The sequence below is a fragment of the Elephas maximus genome, chromosome 9, assembly GCF_024166365.1.
Source record: "Elephas maximus indicus isolate mEleMax1 chromosome 9, mEleMax1 primary haplotype, whole genome shotgun sequence".
In the NCBI taxonomy this organism is placed as follows: Eukaryota; Metazoa; Chordata; class Mammalia; order Proboscidea; family Elephantidae; genus Elephas; species Elephas maximus.
The window spans coordinates 116,519,737-116,545,011 of record NC_064827.1 but is presented as its reverse complement, the minus strand read 5'-3'; the positions used below and the strand labels follow the sequence as shown (position 1 = coordinate 116,545,011).

The following is a 25,275-nucleotide window of genomic DNA, read 5'->3' as shown; positions in this document are numbered from 1 at the left end:
CAGAGGCGGGTTTCTGCCTTGTCTGCATCCTGATGGCCAGAAGGCTGTGCAGAGAGACTGGAAACATTTCCTAAGAAATCAGAGGCAGAGTGTATGCTTGATTGAATTCCCATCAGCAAAATAGGCAGGGCTGCAGACAGAAGCATCAGAGCGTTAGCACCGAGGCCTCAGGGCGTAGCTGGCCCTCTTCCCTGTGGGCACCTGCTGTGTGCCAGGGAGAAAGTGCAGGGTGCCCTCTCCTCTCATCTTCCCTCCGCCCACTCACCCTGCAATTCGCAGTGAGCCTTCTGTGAGTTAAGATGCAATCAAATTAGGAAAGAAACAACCACAGCTGGATGAGAGCACATTTGAAACAATGTAACTACCTTGGAGGAAAACTTCCCTTGGTGACCATTTCGATTTAGCCACTTGTCTTGGGTGATGCAAATGGTTAAAGTGCTCTGCTGCTGACTGAGGTGCCTCAGAAGAAAGGCCTGGTGATCTGTTTCCAAAAAATCAGACATTAAAAGCCCAATGGAGCACAGTTCTGCTCTGACACATGTAGGGTCTCCATGAGCTAGAATCAACTCCACGGCGACTGGTTTGCTTGATATGTAGGTGAAGTTGGCAGGTGGGGGGGGGGACTGTGTAGTTCAAATTCGTTTGCTTGAGTTTTATTCCATTTGACATCTCCCTCTTGTGGTACTTGTGAAAACTTGAGGGAAACATGGGTTTATTTTTCCTTTCCTGTGAGTAATTTCCCTCTGCACAAAGTTCACACACGCTATGATGGTGTGTTCCCTGTGGCCACCAGGAGCAGTAGTTGTTTTTCCTTGTCATCATGGTCAGTGGTCAGAGGAATTAAGGCCCCAGCTGGGTTTTCTTTCCAGCTTTTACCTTTCATCTCCCCTGTGTCTGACCGGAACGAGAGCTGGCGGAAGCAATCACACAGTGAAACAGAAAACCTATGGTATAAAAGACAAGCTCACAAAACAAAACGAGACTGAAGGGGCACACCAGCCCAGGAGCAAGGACTGGAAGGTAGGAGGGGACAGGGAAGCCAGTAATGGGGAACCCGGGGTCAAGAAGGGAGACTGTTGACATGTTGTGGGGTTGGCAACCAATGTCACAAAACAGTATGTATACTAATTGTTTAATGAGAAACTAATTTGTTCTGTAAAGCTTCATCTAAAGTATAATAAAAAAACAAAGAAGGAAAACCTGTGGTATACCTTCCAATACAGAAGTATACCCCAGTGAAATTACTTGTAAACAACCAGCATGGAATAACTGATACACCATAGAAATAAGTTCTTGGGAGGAGCTGGAGAATGGAAAGGGAGCTGATATTTAGTATAATGTTCTCACATGAACCTAAATGATTGTGAGTTTTTCTCACTACAAAGTGGAGACGATGAAGCCAGCTCCCCTTACTGGGTGCTTGTAGGGATTAAGTGGTAACAAACAAGGGGACGTTGGCGGTTCACCGAGAGGACTCTCACCTTCCATGCTGAAGACCCTCCTTTAATTACTGGCCAGTGCACATCAATGCGGCTGCCACCCATCCATCAGTGGAGGATTGTGTGGTGCTGAATAGGTTTCAGTGGAGCTTCTGGACTAAGATGGACTAAGAAGAAGGGCCTGGCAATCTGCTTTCAAAAATCAGCCAGTGAAAACTCTACGGAGCACAGTGGTCCGATCCCTAACCAATTATGGCGATAACACAGGACCTGGCAGCATTTAGTTCAACATTTGTCCATGGGGTTGCATGAGTCAGGGGCTGACTCAACGGCAGCTCACAACAACAGCAAGAACCCTGTAGTGGAACTCGTAGGCAATGGATCATTCAGTAATGAAATAACCACAAAGCTCAACATCCTTGGTTTGGCCCCTCTTTTACCTGGATTCAATGGCAATAACAGCCACCATCGTAGAAACAATTGTCTTTACTAATTCCATGATAACACATGTGAGTGAAATCATTAGGTACTTACTACATTTAAAAATTTTTTTTTCTTGTACCTTAAGTGAAGGTTTACAAATCAAGTCAGTCTCTCATACAAAAATTTATATACACCTTGCTGTACACTCCTAAGTGCTCCTCCCCTAACGAGACAGCACTCTGCTTGCCTCCACTATCTCTTTTCGTGTCCATTCGACCAGGCTCTGACCCCCTCTGCCCTCTCATCTCCCCTCCAGACAGGAGATGTCCACATAGTCTCATGTGTCTACTTGATCCAAGAAGCTCACTTATCATCAGTGTCGTTTTCTGTCCCATAATCCAGTCCAATCCCTGTCTGAACAGTTGGCTTTGGGAATGGTTCCTGTCTTGACTAACAGAAGGTCTGGGGACCATGACCTCCGGGGTCCTTCTAGTCTCAGTCAGACCATTAAGTCTGGTCTTTTTATGAGAATTTGGGGTCTGCATCCCACTGCTCTCCTGCTCCCTCAGGGGTTCTCTGTTGTGTTTCCTGTCGGGGCAGTCATCGATTGTAGCCGGGCACCATCTAGTTCTTCTGGTCTCACGCTGATGTTGTCTGTGATTTATGTGGTCCTTTCTGTCTCTTGGGCTCATAGTTACCTTGTGTCTTTAGAGTTCTTCATTCTTCTTTGCTCCAGGTGGGTTGAGACCAATTGATGAATCTTAGATGGCCACTTGCTAGCATTTAAGACCCCAGGTGCCACTCTCCAAAGGGGCTGCGAATGTTTTCTTAATAGATTTTATTATGCCAATTGACCTAGCTGTCTCCTGAAACCATGGCCTCTAAACTCCCGCCCTTGCTACGCTGGCCTTCGAAGTGTTCAGTTTATCCTGGAAACTTCTTTGCTTTTGGTTTAGTCCAGTTGTGCTGACCTCTCCTATATTGTGTGCTTACTACATTTTCTTATCGAATCCTCACTGCAGCCCTAAAACATATCGCTCACACTTTTCTTATGAATGGAAAGGATGCTTTGGTGATGGATGACCTTTGCAGACCTTTGCAGACTTGTTCTGTGAACGTTGGCTCCTCTGGACAGATATTTTTCTGTTTATGTAGAATCGTGACACTTAATTTGACAAAGGCCTCCTTTCGCAAAGGGACTGAGGGAGGGGAAAAGGAGAGTGGCCGTGGAGAGAGAAAATCTGCGGTACAGGAGAGTGAAGAGCTTGAAAGGCAAAATTCATGTCTTTTTCTTGGGTTAAGACTTAGCAATCAACTCGACAACAAAAAGACAACCCAATTAAAACACATGGGCAAAGGGCTCAAATAAGCTTTTCTTCAAAGAAAACAGCCAGTAAAGCACACGAAAAGTTGCTCAAACATCATTAGTAGTTAGGGAAATGCAAATCAAAGCTGCAATGAGATACTACTTCACACCCAATTAAAAAAACAAACAAAAACATTGTCATCAAGTCTGCCCTGACTCATGGTGACCCCATGTGTGTCAAAGTAGAACTGTGGTCCATAGGGTTTTCAACAGCTGATTTGTCATAAGTAACTTGCCAGGCCTTTCTTTTGAGGTGTCTCTGGGTAGACTCCTACTTCTAATCTTCTGGTTAACACCAGAGCATGTTAACTGTTTGCAGCACCCAGGGACTCCACACCCCCACTAGGATGGACATAATAAAAAAATCAGAAAATAACAAGTGTTGCCAGGGATATGGAGAAATTGGAACCCTCATGCATTGCTGGTGGGTATGTAAAATGGCACAGCCACTGTGGAAAACAGTTTGGTGGTTCCTCAAAGATAATTCCATTTGTAGCAATCTATGCAGAAGAATTGAAAGCAGGGACTGAAACAGATACTTGTATACCAGTGTTCATTGCAGCATTGTTCACCATAGCCATAAAGTGGAAACTGTCCAAGTTGTGAGCAGATGAATGGATAAGCAAAATGTGATATGTCCGTATGATGGAATGTTATTCAGCCATATGAAAGAGTGAAATTCTAATGTATGCTATGGCATGGATAAACCTTGAAATCATTATGCTAAATAAAAGAAGCCAGACATACATCTTATATGATCCCATGTATATAAAATATCCAGAAGAGGCAAAACTATAAAGACAGAAAGTAGATTAGTGTTTGCCAGGGCCTAGGAGAGGAAAGGGGAGTGACTGCTAAACAGGTATAGGGTTTCTCTATGGGGTGATGGAAAAGTTTTGGAAATAGTTGGTGGTTATACAGCATACACATAGTAGAAACAATTAATGCTACACAATTACGCACTTAAAGATGGTTAAAATGGCAAACCATGTATGTAGTCTACCACAGAAAAATAATGATAATGAACGAATTGGTGATCAAAGAGTGGCAATTACCAAACGCTGCTGCTGTTTCAGGGGTTGTTGGTTCACACGTGGTGTTTACTTCATCAAAGATTTGCGCATTATCAAGGTAGGTGCTATCAGCCATTGGGCTGGTGGGTTTAGTTTAAGAGCTGACGATGTGCACTGTTAGTTTGTAGTGGTCGGCTCTGACTCAGGGCGACCCCGTATGTGTCAGAGTAGAACTGTGCTCCATAGGGTTTTCATTGGCTGATTTCTCAGAGGTGAATAGCCAGGCCTTTCTTCTGAGGTATCTCTGGGTGGACTTAAACCACCAACTTTGGTTAGCAGTGGAGCACGTGAACCATTTGCACCACCCAGAGACACAACAGTGGTTTCCCATACTGGCCGTTAGAACTGCTTCATGCTACTGACAGCCTTCAGGTTGGTGTTTTCTTATTTCCCACTTTCTCATTCAATGTTTAATTAAATTTTAGGAAAAGTGCCATCCTCAGCAGCGTGCATGGACATCATGCACGAGAGAGCTTGCAGAGGCTTGGTACTGTCCCCAGCATGAATCTTGAGATTCCCATGACTCTATGATCCTGTTGAAGTGGATTGCCTCATGGCACGGGAGAATCTGAAGTTTCATTACTTTACTGGTGTCCTGGTGGTGAAAAACTCAGCTGCTAACCAAAAGGTCAGCAGTTCGAATCCACCAGCCACTCCTTGGAAACCCTAAGGGGCAATTCTACTCTGTCCTGTAGAGTGGCTGTGAGTCGCGTTGAGTTTGGTTTTTGGTTCTTGTTAATAAAAGAACTTAATTTGCATACCTCCTTGCCACAGGTGAGAAATGTGAAATGTTCAAGGTCGATTAATTGCAGATGTTAACATCTGGTTGGCAGGGATGAAGCCGCACTTGTGGGAGCAACTGGCTTTCTCCTGATGAGTACTGTGCACGTGATCCCAGGGCATCAGCTAGAACACACTGATACTTTTTCCCTGTGGTGCTTCTCTACATGGGCACCCATGTTAATTATATTTCCTAGCTTTAAGAGGGAATAAAAATACCACAGAAAGATTGTGAGATTCAAAAAACTCTACCATCAATACATTCTTTATGACTGTCAGTTTGTCACGCTGTGGTGGCTTGCGTGTTGCTATGATATTGGAAACTGTGCCACCGATATTTCAAATACCAGCAGAAAGGTTTCAGCAGAGCTTCCAGACTAAGACAGACTAGGAAGAAAGGCCTAGCCATCTTATTTCGAAAATCAGTCAATGAGAACATTATGGATCACAACAGAACCTTGTTCGATGTAATGCTGGAAGATGAGCCCCTAGGTTGGAAGGCACTACACAATAGCCACAGAAATGGACTCAAACATATCAGGGATCATGAAGATGGTGCAGCACTGGGCAACACTTCGTTAAGGTTCCAACGAGTTGGAACTGACTCGATGGCAACAACAAGTATGAGCAGGAAAACTGGATGTTTAGTTATTTCTCAGATTTGATGTAATTCGTATAAAATTTCAAGTGCAGAGCCTCCAAGTTATAATGATCAGCCAAATGGTGACACCTCATTCCTAACTTTCTTTTCAATGATTGTAAAATTACTTATTATTATTTTTTTAATTAATAATACTACTTAGGACTGCAGTAATGGTACTTAGGACCCTAGGACAGAGTAGAACTGCCCCCATAGGGTTTCTAAGGAGCAGCTGGTGGATTTGAACTGCTGACCTTTTGGTGAGCAGCCGATCTCTTAACCATTGCACCACCAGGGAGGGCACATAGAAAATACACAATGTCAATAAATAAATTGATAATAGTACATTTTGTTTAAAATATCAAACCTTAGTATTGTAGCCTCAAGTTAGATGTCAGAACAGTGGGGAAAAGTTAAACAGAAAAAACTAGTTTCTTTGTATTAGGAATTCTTTAAAAGATACTCTTTTTCTAGATATTGACTGTTAGAGAAATAACAGTTCCAGAATGTTTTTTAAAACTTATTTCTTATTTTTATGACTCTGACATAATACTTTAAAATCAGATAATTCAATATGGCAAATCGAAATGCAAATAAAAAAAACTCCTGTTTCTAATAAACCAGAAGAATAAAATACATCAACAAAGCATTATCCAAAAAACCAAACCAAACCCATTGTCATTGAGTGGATTCCGACTCATAGCGACCCTGTAGGACAGAATAGAACTGCCCCGCAGGGTTTTCCAAGGAGCGGCTGTTGGATTTCAAAGGCCGACCTTTTGATTAGCAGTCGAGTGCTTAACCACTGCACCACCAGGGCTCTTCAGGCACCCGTAATTCTTCTGTTTCTGTTTCTGACATTATGAGGATGGTAATATCGACATAGATCAAAACCCCCAGTTCTGACACCAGTTGCACTTGTAGTGCTTCTTCCTCTGACCCTAACCACCTGGAGCTAGGTCAGAGCTCACATGTTAAAGGACACAGTCCCCCAGCCTGACAAGCCTGCCCAAGACCTCAGACGCCAGCCACAAGCTTGGGGGTTCTCAAGTCTCCTCTCTCTGCCGACCTGCTGGCTCCTACTACTCCCTTTGAAAAGTCTCTAGAATGACTCACAGAACTCACAGAAAACATTACAGCTTTATTATAAACCAAAGGCCTTTGCCGTCAAGTGGATTCCAACTCATTAGCAACCCTATAGGACAAAGTATAACTGCCCCCATAAGGTTTCCGAGGAGAGGCTAGTGGATTTGAACTGTCACCCTTCTGGTTAACAGCTGAGCTCTTAAGCACTGGGACACCAGGACTCTACAGCTTTGTTATGAAAAAACAAAACAAAACAAAACACCAAACCCAGTGCTGTTGAGTTGATTCCGACTCATAGCGACCCTATAGGACAGGGTAGAACTGCCCCATAGAGTTTCCAAAGAGTGCCTGGCGGATTCAAACTGCTGACCCTTTGGTTAGCAGCCGTAGCACTTAACCACTACGCCACCAGGGTTTCCACAGCTCTGTTATAGGAGATACAAATCAGGATCAACACAAAAAACAGTAGCGTAGAGGAGGCAGGGCCAAGATGGCGGACTAGGTGGACGCTACCGCGGATCCCTCTTGCAACAAAGACTCGGAAAAACAAGTGAATCGATCACATACATAACAATCTACGAACTCTGAACAACAAACACAGACTTAGAGACAGAGAATGAACAAATACGGGCAGACAGCGACCGTTTTCAGAACCAGGAGCCAGCGTACCAGGCAGGTGACCTTTGGAGCCCGATCCGGGATAGAGCCCAGGGGGGCAGATCGCACAGACAAGGGGCCCAGCCCTACCCCCCGAAATCATCCCGGGAGAGAGCCTAGCCGGTTGGCGTGGGCGGCGTAGCGGCGCAGCCGGTGGGAGAAGCACCCGGGAGGCAGTGACTGATCTTGGAGCGGGGAGAGCAGCGTGCCAGCCGGGGAGCCGTCCCGCTGGGATTTTGGCGGGCACGGGCGGAGCGTGAACGCGGGGATCAGCTCTATATTCTGAGGTGCTACACTCCTAGCTCTCTGATCCCTTCCCCACCCTCCCCAGGCGGCTCCATTAACATCTGAATACCCTGAGCCAGAGGGAAATTCAGATAGGGATCTGACTGCATTTTTCTTTTTAGCTGATTACCTGGAAAAACTAGTTTCCCAGTGATGGCTCAGAGAAAGCAGTCCAAATCAAACCACATAAAGAAACAGACCATGACAGCTTCTCCAACCCCCCAAACAAAAGAATCAAAATCTTTCCCAAATGAAGATACAATCCTGCAATTATCAGATACAGAATATAAAAAACTAATTTACAGAATGCTTCAAGACATCACAAATGAAATTAGGCTAACTGCAGAAAAAGCCAAGGAACACACTGATAAAACTGTTGAAGAACTCAAAAAGATTATTCAAGAACATAGTGGAAAAATTAATAAGTTGCAAGAATCCGTAGAGAGACAGCATGTAGAAATCCAAAAGATTAACAATAAAATTACAGAATTAGACAACGCAATAGGAAGTCAGAGGAGCAGACTCGAGCAATTAGAATGTAGACTGGGACATCTGAAGGACCAGGGAATCAACACCAACATAGCTGAAAAAAAATCAGATAAAAGAATTAAAAAAAATGAAGAAACCCTAAGAATCATGTGGGGCTCTATCAAGAAGGATAACTTGCGAGTGATTGGAGTCCCAGAACAGGGAGGCGGGACAGAAAACACAGAGAAAATAGTTGAAGAACTCCTGACAGAAAACTTCCCTGACATCATGAAAGACGAAAGGATAGCTATCCAAGATGCTCATCGAACCCCATTTAAGATTGATCCAAAAAGAAAAACACCAAGACATATTATCATCAAACTTGCCAAAACCAAAGACAAACAGAAAATTTTAAAAGCAGCCAGGGAGAAAAGAAAGGTTTCCTTCAAGGGAGAATCAATAAGAATAAGTTCAGACTACTCAGCAGAAACCATGCAGGCAAGAAAGGAATGGGACGACGTATACAGAGCACTGAAGGAGAAAAACTGCCAACCAAGGATCATATATCCAGCAAAACTCTCTCTGAAATATGAAGGAGAAATTAAGATATTTACAGCTAAACACGAGTTTAGAGAACTTGCACAAACTAAACCAAGACTGCAAGAAATGCTAAAGGAGATTGTTTGGCCTGATGACCAATAATATCAGGTACCAGCACAATACAAGGTCACAAAACAGAACGTCCTGATATCAACGCAACTCAAATAGGGAAAGCACAAAAACGAACAAATTAAGATTAATTCTAAAAAATAAATAAATAAACAAAATAATACACATAACAGGGAATCATGGAAATCAATAGATAAACGATCACAATAATCAAAAAGAGGGAGTAAATATAGGAGGCATTGAACTGCCAGATGGAGAGTGATACAAGGCGATATAGAAGGATACAAGTTAGGTTTTTACTTAGAAAAATAGGGGTAAATAATAAGGTAGCCACAAAAAGGAATATCAATTCCATAACTCAAGAAAAAAGCCAAGAAAAACCTAATGACTCAACTAACATAAAGTTAAACATTATGAAAATGAGGATCTCACAATCTACTAAGAAAAGCATCTCAGCACAAAAAAGTATGTGGAAAAATGAAATGGCCAACAACTCACATGAAAAGGCATCAAAAAGACAGCACTAAAAACTTATTTATCTATAATTACGCTGAATGTAAATGGACTAAATGCACCAATAAAGCGACAGAGAGTCACGGACTGGATAAAGAAACACGATCCATCTATATGCTGCCTACAAGAGACACACCTTAGACTTAGAGACACAAACAAACTAAAACTCAAAGGATGGAAAAAAATATATCAAGCAAATAATAAGCAAAAAAGAAGAGGAATAGAAATATTAATTTCTGACAAAATAGACTTTAGACTTAAATCCACCACAAAGGATAAAGAAGGACACTATATAGTGATAAAAGGGACAATTGATCAGGAAGAGATAACCATATTAAATATTTACGCACCCAATGACAAGGCTGCAAGATACATAAATCAAATCTTAACAGAATTCAAAAGTGAGATAGACACCTCCACATTTATAGTAGGAGACTTCAACGCACCACTTTCGGAGAAGGACAGGACATCCAGTAAGAAGCTGAATAGAGACACAGAAGACCTACTTACAACAATCAACCAACTTGACCTCATTGACTTATACAGAACTCTCCACCCAACTGCTGCAAAATATACTTTTTTTTCTAGCGCACATGGAACATTCTCTAGAATAGACCACATATTAGGTCATAAAACAAATCTTTGCAGAATCCAAAACATCAAAATATTACAAAGCATCTTCTCAGACCACAAGGCAATGAAGCTAGAAATCAATAACAGAAAAACTAGGGAAAAGAAATCAAATACTTGGAAAATGAACAATACCCTGCTCAAAAAAGACTGGGTTATAGAAGACATCAAGGAGGGAATAAGGAAATTCTTAGAAAGCAACGAGAATGAAAATACTTCCTATCAAAACCTCTGGGACACAGCAAAAGCAGTGCTCAGAGGCCAATGTATATCGATAAATGCACACATACAAAAAGAAGAAAGAGCCAAAATCAGAGAACTGTCCCGACAACTTGAACAAATAGAAAGTGAGCAACAAAAGAACCCATCAGCCACCAGAAGAAAACAAATAATAAAAATTAGAGCTGAACTAAATGAATTAGAGAACAGAAAAACAATTGAAAGAATTAACAAAGCCAAAAGCTGGTTCCTTGAAAAAATCAACAAAATTGATAAACCATTGGCTAGACTGACTAAAGAAAAACAGGAAAGGAAACAAATAACCCGAATAAGAAACGAGAAGGACCACATCACAACAGAGCCAAAGGAAATTAAAAGAATCATTTCAGATTACTACGTAAAATTGTACTCTAACAAATTTGAAAACCTAGAAGAAATGGATAAATTCTTAGAAAAATACTACCTACCTAAACTAACACATTCAGAAGTAGAACAACTAAATAGACCCATAACAAAAAAAGAGATTGAAACGGTAATCAAAAAACTTCCAACAAAAAAAAGTCCTGGCCCGGACGGCTTCACTGCAAAGTTCTACCAAACCTTCAGAGAAGAGTTAACACCACTACTACTGAAGGTATTTCAAAGCATAGAACAAGACGGAATACTACCCAACTCATTCTATGAAGCTACCATCTCCCTGATACCAAAACCAGGAAAAGACATTACAAAAAAAGAATATTTTAGACCTATATCCCTCATGAACATAGATGCAAAAATCCTCAACAAAATTCTAGCCAATAGAATCCAACAACACATCAAAAAAATAATTCACCCTGATCAAGTGGGATTTATACCAGGTATGCAAGGCTGGTTTAATATTAGAAAAACCATTAATGTAATCCATCACATAAATAAAACAAAAGATAAAAACCACATGATCTTATCAATAGATGCAGAAAAGGCATTTGACAAAGTTCAACACCCATTTATGATAAAAACTCTTACCAAAATAGGAATTGAAGGAAAATTCCTCAACATAATAAAGGCATCTATGCAAAGCCAACAGCCAATATCACTCTAAATGGAGAGAACCTGAAAGCATTTCCCTTGAGAACGGGAACCAGACAAGGATGCCCTTTATCACCGCTCTTATTCAACATCGTACTTGAAGTCCTAGCCCGGGCAATTAGGCTAGACAAAGAAATAAAGGGTATCCAGATTGGCAAGGAGGAAGTAAAGCTATCACTATTTGCAGATGACATGATCGTATACATGGAAAACCCTAAGGAATCCTTCAGAAAACTACTGAAACTAATAGAAGAGTTTGGCAGAGCCTCAGGTTATAAAATAAACATACAAAAATCACTTGGATTCCTCTACATCAACAATAAGAACACAGAAGAGGAAATCACCAAATCAGTACCATTCACAGTAGCCACCAAGAAGATAAAATACTTAGGAATAAATCTTACCAAGGATGTAAAAGACCTATACAAAGAAAACTCTAAAACTCTGCTACAAGAAATTCAAAAGGACATACTTAAGTGGAAAAACATACCCTGCTCATGGATAGGAACACTTAACATAGTAAAAATGTCTATTCTACCAAAAGCCATCTATACATATAATGTACTTCCAATCCAAATACCAATGTCATATTTTAAGGGGATAGAGAAACAAATCACTAATTTCATATGGAAGGGAAAGAACCCCCGGATAAGCAAAGCATTACTGAAAAAGAAGAAGAAAGTGGGAGGCCTCACTCTACCTGATTTCAGAACCTATTATACAGCTACAGTAGTCAAAACAGCCTGGTACTGGTACAACAACAGGCACATAGACCAATGGAACAGAATTGAGAACCCAGATATAAATCCATCCATGTATGAGCAGCTGATATTTGACAAAGGACCAGTGTCAGTCAATTGGGGAAATGATAGTCTTTTTAACAAATGGTGCTGGCATAACTGGATATCCATTTGCAAAAGAATGAAACAGGACCCATACCTCACACTATGCACAAAAACTAACTCCAAATGGATCAAAGACCTAAACATAAAGACTAAAACGATAAAGATCATGGAAGAAAAAATAGGGACAACCCTAGGAGCCCTAATACAAGGCTTAAACAGAATACAAAACATTACCAAAAATGATGAAGAGAAACCAGATAACTGGGAGCTCCTAAAAATCAAACACCTATGCTCATCTAAAGACTTCACCAAAAGAGTACAAAGACCACCTACAGACTGGGAAAGAATATTCAGCTATGACATCTCCGACCAGCGCCTGATCTCTAAAATCTACATGATTCTGTCAAAACTCAACCACAAAAAGACAAACAACCCAATCAAGAAGTGGACAAAGGATATGAACACACATTTCACTAAAGAAGATATTCAGGCAGCTAACAGACACATGAGAAAATGCTCCCGATCATTAGCCATTAGAGAAATGCAAATTAAAACTACGATGAGATTCCATCTCACACCAGGTAGACTGGCATTAATCCAAAAAACACAAAATAATAAATGTTGGAGAGGCTGCGGAGAGATTGGAACTCTCATACACTGCTGGTGGGATTGTAAAATGGTACAACCACTTTGGAAATCCATCTGGCGTTATCTTAAACAGTTAGAAATAGAACTACCATACAACCCAGAAATCCCACTCCTCGGAATATACCCTAGAGATACAAGAGCCTTCACACAAACAGATATATGCACACCCATGTTTATTGCAGCTCTGTTTACGATAGCAAAATCCTGGAAGCAACCAAGGTGTCCATCAATGGATGAATGGTTAAATAAATTGTGGTATATTCACACAATGGAATAATACGCATAGATAAAGAATAGTGATGAATCTGTGAAAGATTTCATAACATGGAGGAACCTGGAAGGCATTATGCTGAGTGAAGTTCGTCAGAGGCAAAAGGACAAATATTGTATAAGACCACTATTATAAGATCTTGAGAAATAGAAAAAAACGGAGAAGAACACATACTTTTGTGGTTACAAAGGGGGGAGGGAGGGAGGGAGGGAGATAGAGGGTTTTTTATTGATCAATCAGTAGATAAGAACTGCTTTGGGTGAAGGGAAAGACAACACTCAATACAAGGAAGGTCAGCCTAATTGGACTGGACTAAAAGCAAAAAGGTTTCCGGGATAAAATGAAAGCTTCAAAGGTCAGCGGAGCAGGGGCTGGGGTCTGGGGAACATGGTTTGAGGGGACTTCTAAGTCAATGGGCAAAATAATTCTATTATGAAAACATTCTGCATCCCACTTTGAAATGTGGCGTCTGGGGTCCTAAATGCCAACAAGCGGCCATCTAAGATACATCAATTGGTCTCAACCCACCTGGAGCGAAGGCAAAGGAAGAACACCAAGGTCGCACGACAACTAAGAACCCCAGAGACAGAAACGGCCACATGAACCAGAGACCTACATTATCCTGAGACCAGAAGAACTAGTTGGTGCCCGGCCACAATCGATGTCTGCCCTGTCAGGGAGCACAACAGACAACTCCTGATGGAGCAGGAGACCAATGGGATACAGACCCCAAATTCTCATAAAAAGACCATACTTAATGGTCTGACTGAGACTAGAGGAATCCCGGAGGCAATGCTCCCCAGACCTTCTGATGGCACAGGACAGGAACCATCCCCGAAGACAACTCATCAGGCATGAAAAGGACTGGTCAGTGGGGGGGAGAGAGATGCTGATGAAGAGTGAGCTAATTAAATCAGGTGGACACTGGAGAGTGTGTTGGCAACTCTTGACTGGAGGGGGGATGGGAAGATAGAGAGAGAGGGAAGACGGCAAAATTGGCATGAAACGAGAGACTGAAAGGGCTGACTCAGTAGGGGGAGAGCAAGTGGGAGAAGGGAGTGAGATGTATGTAAATTTACACGTGACAGACTGATTGGAATGGTAAATGTTCACTTGAAGCTTAATAAAAATTAATTAAAAAAAAAAAAAAAAACAGTAGCGTAGAGCGAGCTCTGGGAGGGCTCCCAACATGAACCCTCTGCATCTCAAAAAGGAGGTCCTTGTCAAAAGATTCTAGAGATTGTCTTTCGGGGATTGAGGACAGAGACCATATTCTTTGGGCAAAGTTAATTTCTAAACCCCACAGATATGCCCTGGAAAAGAGAAAGCACAGTAATTGCAGCTCTGCACCTGTTATCTTTAATACCTGGCAAACCCCTTACCATTTGTAACAGTTGAGGCATTCCTCTCTTGATGGGGCTCTCCCTGACATTCCCTACTGCCCTTCTAGAGCTCCCTGTCCCTACTCAGAACTCAACTGCTCCCCCCTCCCCCGCCTTGCCACCTCCTGCCACCCTTGCCACACTGCATTTGGAATCGTTCTTTGAAATGCCTGTCTATCCTATGAGTTTGTAAGCACCTTGATTGCAGGGCCGTGTCTCAGCCATCTTATTCCAACATTCGACACTGTACTTCCCATTGCCAGGAATCCAGGATTATGGTTTTCTAGTTCTGCAATGGTGTCAACATTTTCCCTTATTTACAGCAAAGGGCTGGTTGTGCATAAAGGCTGGTAGAGATCCTAGTTCTGAACCTTGACAAGGGCAGCATGCTGTTGGGTTGCCCACTTATCCAATTAAGCACTTTGTCCTTTTAGTGGGAGCCGCAAACACCAGAGACAGGGGTTACGGCCTCAAAATGACAGAGATTAAGGTAAGCGTCCTTCATTTACACTTAATATGTGATTTTCTTTATTTTTTTATATGTGTAATTATATGTGTACTTATGACAAGTTACATATCCCAGATTACGAAGCTATGGTTTTCGTAAATCTCATTTATGTTCACATTCTTGTAGGATAATATAGATTTTAAATATTTCTTTCTGTCTACCATTCCTCTTGTTTCTATTTTCGCAAAAAGGAGCTGGTGGCTGGTCCCCGCTTGTGTCAAATAAATACCAGTGGCTGCAGATTGACCTTGGAGAGAGAATAGAGGTCACGGCCGTGGCCACCCAAGGAGGATATGGGAGCTCCAACTGGGTGACCAGCTATCTCCTGATGTTCAGTGACAGTGGGAGGAACTGGAAACAATTTCGACGAGAGGGAAGCGTCTGGGTATGTTTCCTTGTTCAAAAACTCAGTCTGTCAGTGTATGAGTTATGCTAGTTATGACATGGCTACAGATCTTATCAGATCGCATACAGAAACAAAACCTCATAAATTACTTGAAAATGGTTTTAAGTGAATGTAAGTACTTATTGCATTTTAAAATACATTGTCCATGTATAATTTATGAAATAATTGAAACAATTCCATAATGTAGTGAAATATTGAAAACATCTTTCCATTAAATCTTTTTTTGGACATTTCTTGACTATATTGATTTTAGACATTATTTATTGATTTCCTATTATGCTACACAAGGATTTTTTTAAAATAATATTTTGTTGTGTTTTTGGTGGGAGTTTACACGCAAGTTAGGTTCCCACTTGACAATTTCCACACAAATTATTCAGTGACGTTAGTTACGTTTTTCACAATGTGGCAACATTCTCTTTAGTTGTGTTCTTATTGCTTCATTTCCAGGACTCTAGTTTCCCTGTCCCCTGACCTTCTTTGCTTTAGAGTAAATGTTGACCTTTTTGTCTCATACAGATGGTTTTGTAATACAGCACTGTTCTTACGGGTACTGTAATTTATTTTTTGTGCCACTCTGCTATTTCGCTAAAAGGTGTTCTTAGGGAATAGTTTTGGTTCAAGGGTGAAAGAGTGTCTCTGGTGATAGTCTCAGGGAGTCCGCTGGTCTCATATGGTCCGGTTAGTCTGGGCTTTTTTTCAGAATTTGACTTTTGTTCTACATTTTTCCTCCATTCTATTCGGGGCCATTTGTCATGACTTCGGTCAGAATGGTCAGTGGTGATAGCCAGACACAATCTAGTTCTTCTGGTCTCAGGGTAGATGAGTCATGGCTTATGTAGGTTATTGACCTTGTAGACTTGTTTTTCTCTGAAATTTCGGTTACCTTCTTACTCTTTTGCTCCTGACAAGTACAGACTAACAGTTGTATCTGACATGCTGCTTGAAAGCTGTTAAGACCCCAGATGCTACTCACCTCACTAGGATGCGGAACATGAACTTTGGGAACTATATTATGCCAGTTGACTGAGTTGTCCCATGAGACTGCGGTCCTAAGCCTTCACGCCTAGAAAACCAATCTCAGAAGGTATTTGGTTATGTCTAAGGAGTATCTGTAGTTGTGTCTTCAGTGAATATATGTACATGCACACATATATCTGTATTTACTCATACATATAAATACTTCTGGAAACCCTGGTGGCATAGTGGTTAAGTGCTACGGCTGCTAAACAAAGGGTCGGCAGTTCAAATCCACCAGGTGCTCCTTGGAAACTCTATGGGGCAGTTCTCCTCTCTCCTATAGGGTCGCTATGAGTCAGAATCGACTCGACGGCACTGGGTTTGATTTTGGTTTTTATAAATACTTCTATCTATTCTCACGTATGCGTACATCTGTACCTACTCATATACCTGTATGCCTATACCCATCCATATGTGATCTAACACTTGTTTTCTGGTCTTTGTTGGAGCTCTTGCCATCTTATATGTGTCGAATTCTTTAGTACCGGCATCCTTTTCTCTTGAGAGCTTCTCACTGACATCATTTACTTTGGTCAAGCTGTGCTCGCTACACCCACATTTGGTGCCACTTTTCCCATAAACAAAAATAACAAGTATTTATGATCTCATCCCCCTGGTAACCACCAATGAACATTCCAAAACAACAACAACAAAATGAATGAACGTTAGTCTGTTTATATATATCGATTCTTATCTTCTGATAAAGGAGGGATCATACAATGTTTGTCCTTATGTGCTTGATTTATTTCACTTAGCATTATGCCCTCTAGGTCCATCCATGTTATAATATGTTTTGCAGACTCATCATTGTCTTTATGGTTGTGTAGTATTTCATTGTGTGTATGTACCATATTTTGCTTACCCTTTCCTTCACTGATGAACACTTTGGTTGTTGCCATATATTTGTTATTGTGGATAAAGCAGTAATGAACATAGGTGTGCACGTGTCCGTTCGTGCTACTGCGTTTAGGTCTCTAGGGTATACAACTAGGAGTGGGATATAACTAGGAGTGGGATTGCTGGATCATAACTAGGAGTGGGATTGCTGGATCATAGGGTAGTTTTATTTCTGTTTTTTTTGAGGAAATGCCATACTGTTTTCCATAGTAGTTGCACCATTTTACAGTCCCACCAACAATGAATAAGGGTTCTAATCTCTGCACAGCCTCACCAACATTTGTTATCTTTTTTTTTTTTTTTAATCAGTGCGATTTTAGCGGGGGCTGAGATGGTATCCCATTGTAGTTTTCATTTGCATCTCTCTAATGGCTGATGATTGTGAGCATCTTTTCATGTGTTTGTTGGCTGCTTGGATATCCTGACTGGTGAAGGTTCTGCTCATGCCCTTTGCCAATTTATAATTGAGTAGTTTGTTTTTTTATTGTTGGGTTGTTGAAGTTTTCTATATATTTTAGAGATTAGACCCTTATCAACCACATTGCCTCCAATGATTTTTTTTCCCCAGTCTGTAGGTTGCCTTTTTACTCTTTTCGTAGTCTTTTGATAAGCATAAGTTTTTAATTTTTATGAGGTTCCATCTATCTCTTTTTTCTTCTACTATTTTTGCATTTGTTTTTATGTTTGTTATCCTATTTTTACAAAAGATTAAGACCTATAGTTTTCTCTCTCTGTTTTCTTCCAGGAACTTTATGGTTTTGGGTTTAATATTTAGGTCTTTGATCCATTTTGAATTAGCTTTTGTGTCTGATGTGAGGTATAGGTCCTGTTTCATTTTTCTGCAAATGAATATCCAGTTTTGCCAGCACCATTTACTAAAGAGGCTGTTTCTGCCCCATTGAATGGACTTTGAACCGCTTTCAAAAATCAGTTCTCCATTGTTGGCTGGATTCATTTCTGGGCTCTCAATTCTATTCCATTGGTCTATGTGTCTATCACTGAACCATTGACAGGCTGTTTTGATCATAGTGGCTGTATAGTATGTTTTGATGTCAGAGCATGAAGCCTCCTGCTTTGCTCTTCTTCAATATTGCTTTGGCTCTTCAGGGTTTCTTTCCTTGCTATGTGAAGTTGGTCGTTAGTTTTTCCATTTCAGTAAAGAATGTTGTTGGGATTTGTACTCGGATTACATTGTATCTGTAGATCGTTTTAGGTAGTATTGACATTTTCCCCTATGTTAAGCCTTCCAATCCATGAGCAGGGAATGAACTTTCATTTATGTAGGTACCTTTTAGTTTCTTGTAGTAGTGTTTTATAATTTTCATTGTATAAGTACTTTCTGTCACTGGTTAGGTTAATTCCTAGGCATTTTATTGTTTTGGGTGCTATTATAAATGGTATTGTTTTCTTGATTTCTTTTTCAGGCATACTCCTTGTTAGTGTAAAGGGACCCAACTGATTTTTGTGTGTCGATTTTGCACCCTGCAACGTTGCTGAGTTCTTCTATTAGTTCCAGCAGTTTTCTTGTGGAGTGTTTGGGTTCTTCTATGTAAAGGATCATGTTATCTATGAATAGAGATAGTTTTACTTCTTCCTTTCCAATTTGGATACCTTTTATTTCTTTCTTTTCTTTTTGCACTGGCAGGACTTCCCATACAATATTAAATACGAGTGGTTATAATGGGCATCCGTATCTCATTCCCGCTCTCAAAGGGAAGGCTCTCAGTCTTTCTCCACTGAGTATAATGTTCATTGTGTTTTGCATATATGCCCTTAATTATGTTGAGAAATTTCTAGGGCTTCAAACCCACTTCCTTCTGGTTGAGAACCCTGCTGAGAATTGGCATTTCTGAGAAGTTTCCAGCTGTGAATTTGCATTTCCACTCCAGATATACTTAATCAGAACGTACATTTTAATAAGATCCCCAAGTGATTCTTATGTATAACTTCCTGGGAACTTGTTAGAAATCCAACTTCTCAGCAGGGAACTTGTTAAAAATGCAAATTCTCAGCAGAGTTTCAAACCAAAGCCCTAGAAATTTCCCTATTCCCATTTTGCTGAAGGTTTTTTTTTTATCAGGAAAGGGTGTTGGATTTTTCAGATGCTTTTTCTGCATCAATTGGTATAATTATATAGTTCTTTTGTTTTATTTATGTGATGGATTGCCTTGACTGATTTTCTAATGTTGAACCACCTTTGTAGACCTGGCATGAATCCCATTAGGTCACGGTGTAAAATTTTTTTGATGTGTTGCTGATTTCTGTTGACTAGACTTTTGTTGAAAATTTTTACATCTGTGTTAATAGGGACATTAGTCTGTAATTTTCTTTTTTTTGTGACGTCTTTGCCTGGTTTAGATATCAGGGTTGTGCTGGCTTGAAAGAATGATTTAGGGAGTATTCCTTCTTCTTCTATGTTTTTGAAGAGTTTGAGTAGAATTGGTGTCAACTCTTCTCTGAATGTTCACTAGAATTTCCCAGTGTAGCCATCTGGTCCTGGAATTTTTTTTGTTGGCAATTTTTTGATGACATCTTCAATCTCTTCTTTTGTAATGGGTCTGTTTAGATTTTCTATCTCTGTGTTAGTTTAGGTAGGTAACGTGTTTCTAGGAATTTGTCCATTTCATCTAGAATATTAAATTTGTTGGAGTACAGTTTTTCCTGGTACTCTGTTAGGATCCTCTTTATCTTATTTAGATCTGTTGTAATGTCTCCAGTTTCATTTCTTAATTTGGCTATTTGCCTTTTTCTGTTTTTTTTTTTTTTCTTTTGTCAATCTAGCTAGTAGTTTTTCTATTTCATTGACCCTTTCAGATAACCAACTTATGATTTTGTTGATTCTATTGATTTCCTATTTATTATTTTGGTTATTTTTGCCCTGATCTTTATTATTTCCTTTTTTCTGCTAGTGTTAGTCTTCTTTTGCTATAATTTTTCTATTTGTTCAAGCTGTTGATTTAAGTTACTGATTTTCAGTCTTTTTTTCCTTTTTAATGTAGGCATTTATTGCTACGAATTTCCCTCTGAGTACTGCTTTTGGTGTGTCCCAAAGGTTTTGATATGTTGTATTTTCATTTTCATGTGACTCAATGAACTTTTTAATTTTAACTTTTGAGTTCTCCTGTAACTCAGTAGTTTTTTAGTAGTATAGTATTTAGTTTCCATCTTTCCCTTTTTTTTCCCCCTTATTTTTCCTGTTGTTGATTTTTACCCTCATATTGTTATGGTTACAGAAGATGCTCTGTATGATTTCTCTTGTTAAATTTTTGAGACTAGGTTTGTGTCCTAGCATATTGTGTATTCCAGAAAATGATCCATGTGTGCTGGAGAAAAATGTGTATCATTCTGTGATGAGTGTAGTGTTCTACCTATATGTCCATTAAGTCAAATTGGCTTATGGTTTTATTTAAGTTCTCAGTGCCTTTAGTGAGATGTTCTGTTTAGAATTGAAAGTGGTGTGTTGAAGTCCCTAACTGTTGTTGTGGAGAACTCTCCCTATTAGTGTTTGTTTCATGTATTTGGGAGCATTTGTTTTAGGTACACATGTATTTATAATTGTTATGTCTTCTTGCTGGATTATTAATATGTAATGTCCTTTTTTATCTCTTGTGATAGATTTTGATTTAATTTCTGTTTTATCTGATATCAGCATGTCCACCCCTGCTCTTTTTTGTTTATTGGTTGCGTGGAATACTTTTTTCCATCCTTTTATTTTCAGTCTGTTTGTATCCTTATGTCTAAGGTGTGTTTCTTGTAGACAGAAAATAGATGGATCATGTATTTTTATACATTTTGCCACTCTCTGCTTTTGCCTCTAGAGTTTAGACCATTTGCATTTAAGGTTATTACTGAAAATGAAGTATCTACTTCATTTACTTTGCTTCGTTTTTTGAGTGTTTCATATCTTCTTTGTCTTTTCATTCTCATTTTTTTTTCTGTTATTTCTTGTGTTTGGCTGCATTCTTATGATGAGTGTTTTGTATTTCTTCTTCTGCGTATTTTTTCTGATTGATTTCATAGTGGTTGCAACATAAAGTACATCACACAATTTGCATTTGTGACAACATTTAATATATGAAAAACCGTTAACCTATAACATTAATATATTAAATCTATTCCTGTTATGCTACTACCTCCCCCAATTCTGCTGATAAGTCTCTTCTAACATCATTGTACATCCTATATCGAATAGGTTTAAATTGTTCTTAATTCTCAGGAACTTAAGTATTGCTTGAGGGATTAAATTATTAAGTTTATTCCCCGAAAATATATACTTGGTCCTTATGATTGCTCATGTTGTTGCATTTTTTAGGAGATCTGTCTCTCATTTATTTATTTTTTATTTTCCTATTCATAGGTTGTGTATTTATTTAATGTTCTTAACCTTTTCAGTTGGATAACTCCCTTGAGTAATACTTGCAGGGCTGGTCTGGTAGCTGCAAATTCCCAGAGGTTCTGTATATTTGAGAATGTCTTGATTTCCCCCTCATTTTTGAATGATACCTTTCCTGGGTAAAGAATTCTTGGTTGGCAATTGTTTCCATTCAATACTTTATACTTGTTGCTTCAATATCTTCTTTCCTCTAGGGTTTCTGGAGAGAAGTCCACATTGATACTGATGAAGGACCTTTAGTATGTTATATGGTGTTTTTATCTTGCTGCTTTCAGTATTCTCTCCTTGTCTTTGGTTTTCAGGAATTTTATTAGAATGTGGTGAGGGATTGATCTTTTTATATTTCTTCTAATTCAACTTTGTGTAGCTTCTTGCATTTGCATGCTTGGTTTTTTATGTGGCTGTGGGAAATTATGATTATTTCTTGGAAATTTTTTTCTATGCCTTTATTATTTTCATGGGGCTCTGGAATTCCAGTCATTTTAATGTTAGCTTTCTTAACTGAATTCCATATATCCTTTTAGCTTTGTTTGCTTTTCTTTGTTCTTTTCTCTTGTTTCTTCAAGACTGGATGTTTATTACTCTGCCTTCTAGTTCACTTACTCTGTCTTCTGTCTGTTCAACCCTATTGTGGAGTGTTTCTCTGCATTTTCTAATTCAGTTTTTTTTTTCTTCAATTCCAGTAATTCTTGTTTTTTTTTTTTTTTTTTTTTTTTGGATTATTTCAATTTCCTTATTAAATTTCTCTTGATTTTATGTTTTAATATATTTTGTTGAACTTGGGACATTTTGATTTCTCTTAAAAATATTTCAATTTCTAAGTTTTTTGATTTACAAGAGAATTATGGTTGTTAGATTTAGCTTTGCTAACTTCTCCTAAGGAGACCTTCTGGGCTAGTGGTTAAGCTCTAACCGCTAACCAGAAGGTTAGTAGTTCAAACCCACCAGTTGCTCCATGGGAGAAAAATGTGGCAATCTACTTCCGTAAATATTACAGCCTTAGAATCCCTCTGGGGTAGCTCTACTGTCCTATAGGGTCACTATGAGTTGAGATTGACTCACCAGCATTGGGTTTGGGATTTTTGGTATCTTCTCCTCAAAACCACTAGAGGGCACTCTTGTCCTTAGGTGTTTGTTGAGTCAGGATTTCTGTCTGTGGGTTTTATCTGGATACTTAAGTCTCTGGGTGCTTATTCTTGCTCGTTGTCCCTGAGGTGGCTGACTTTGCTGTTGTGTCTTCTAAGGTTTTGGATGTGACCCTAAGAGTATCCTGGGGTTGTTTTTTTCACCCTCTTACACGGATTTTGGAAAGTTCTTAGCTTCTGGAGCTCAGTGTGCATGTGCAGGGGTTTTTGCTGGCCACTGACAGGGATGTAAGTCACAGGTGCCCCTGTACAGGCTCTCCACGGTGTCCCACTGTGGGCAAGGAGATGGTTGTTTTCCTTTGTGTTGTCTGTCTGAAGTATTTTTCTCACCCTGACTATAGGCTGTGTCACATGATTTTTTTGTTTGTTTAGGTCCTAGAACATGTCCGCCTTGGAACTTGGTGAGATTCAACAGCGCTCACTCACGGTGCCTCATTCTACCTTCACCCCCTCCCAAGTGTATGTCCTGCGAGCTCACACAGCCAATCTCTACTGCCTTAAAAATTGGGCTATTGCTTCTTTATTTTGCTTCATCCAATGTTCTTTGTTTGGGTTGTACATCCCCATCCCAAAATGGCCTCAATGAGCTGAATCCCTTTAGGTGCCGGTGGCTAAGATCTTCCAACTTATGTGCCACCGCTGCTCCTCCTTTCCCCATCTCTGGACTCACCTCAACTCTCCAACACTTCAGCTGCCTTCTGGGGTTCTGAGATCTGTCTGTGCTTGTTTCTATTCTTTGTTCACTACGTTAGTTGCTCGGAGATAAATGGGAGCGAGTACTTACTCCGCCATCTTGCCCTGCCTGTTGCATCAGGATGCCCATTATTTCTTTAACTAATGGAAAGTCTAAGAACGAACAAGTATATATAATCTATTTTGCTTTTGTTCAATAATATATCAGTTTGTATTACCTCAGCATTGCTTTAGATTAATAAAATAAATCTATTCTTCTGTGTTCTCTGATTAAGATTTCTGAAAGACACTGAACATTTTAAAATACAATTAATGAAGACACTCCCTATGGAGGATGTGTTCAGGAACACAGGTAATGCCCCAATAGGGTCTCAGGAGCTTGCGGCCTATTTTAATTCATGCCTGTAGATCTCTTTGGAATTCTTTGGAATCATAATTAATTAAAATTATCCTGAACCAGTGACATAATTTCAATTGTTGATTACATATCAATGCTTCTTCTGGAGGCATTAAATTTTAATTGCATAAATTTTGAATATTAAAAAGTATGTTAGTATATTTTTACATATTCAATACATATATAATATTTAATATCTTTAAGTCATAGTCTGCTGTCAAAGGGAGGTCCTAAAATAGAATATTGTAAAAATCTGCAGAATAGTTGTAATTGGTTGATGGAGCAACTGAGGGAAGGGTGTAGCATGAAGTTTTGTCAGGTGGAGAAAAAATAACATTTTTTAATCATTAAAAGTATAATTTAAGTAATGAAAGACAAAATAGGTAAATTAGACTTCATTAAAATTAGAAACTTGTATATCAAGGACTTTATCAACAAAAGAAGAGACTATCCACAAAGTGGGAGAAAATATTTGGGAACTAGATATTCAATAAGGGTTTACTATCCAGTATACGTAAGGAGCTCTTACAACTTAAAAACAGAAAAATAAATAATTCAATCAAAAAACAGACAAAGAAGGACTTCCAGCCAATATGGCACCACAGAGAGATGCACCATGCTGTCCCTCCACAGCAAAGACCTGAAAAACTAAGTAAAACGGAGATAAACATCATTCCTGAAACCTGAAGTATCAAACGAAGAGATAAAGGTCTCAGCCAAACACCAAATGGAATAAGAGACTGAGAGAGGACTGAGAGCAAGGAGGGATACTTGCCGAAGTTCCTTATCAGCTAACACAGCATAGATTCGCCATTTTGGACTCCTGTTAGAGATCCGCTGACAGAAAGCATGGGAAACCAGCTTCACACTGCTTCCAGCAGGAGATAAACCAAGAGGTAACCAGCAGTACATGCTTTCCCACCCCCCATTCTCTTCCTGCTGCTCTACCACCGAGTTTCCTGGCTTGCTATGGTGACTTAGCTGGCTGGGAAGTGCAGTGTCTGTGCCACTTGGATTTGCTGCACCCACATCACAGATCGGCAGAGCAGGAGTATGGGAAAGGAGCTTCTCTGAGTTTCCAGGAGGAGACAGAGCACCCAGTAATGAGCGATATATGCTTTCCTAGCTCCCACCCCTCTTCCCCTCCCCTTTTGGCCTCTTCTGCTTCCTGTGAGCCACAGTCTCTTGGCCAGGAGGAAGTTGCTTCCACCTCGATCTGCTTTGATTCGCCCCATCCACACTGGCTGGGTCCCTGAGCTGGTGTAACTTCTTTCTGTCTCTTTTGGTTTCTTCCTTGCCTCCCACCATCTCCTCCTCCTTTCTCTCCAACACCTGGATCCTTGTGCCATCTTTG

The 25,275-nt window shown here is 39.9% G+C and overlaps 1 protein-coding gene across 1 annotated transcript in view; it reads left to right on the top strand.

The window, feature by feature from the left end:
* The window catches only part of LOC126082518 (contactin-associated protein-like 3), a 314,347-nt gene that overhangs the window by 15,378 nt on the left and 273,694 nt on the right, over positions 1-25,275 (top strand). Inside the window, 1 exon segment of the mRNA XM_049895019.1 lies at positions 15,162-15,355. Within this exon segment, the coding sequence (XP_049750976.1) occupies positions 15,162-15,355 (194 nt within the window).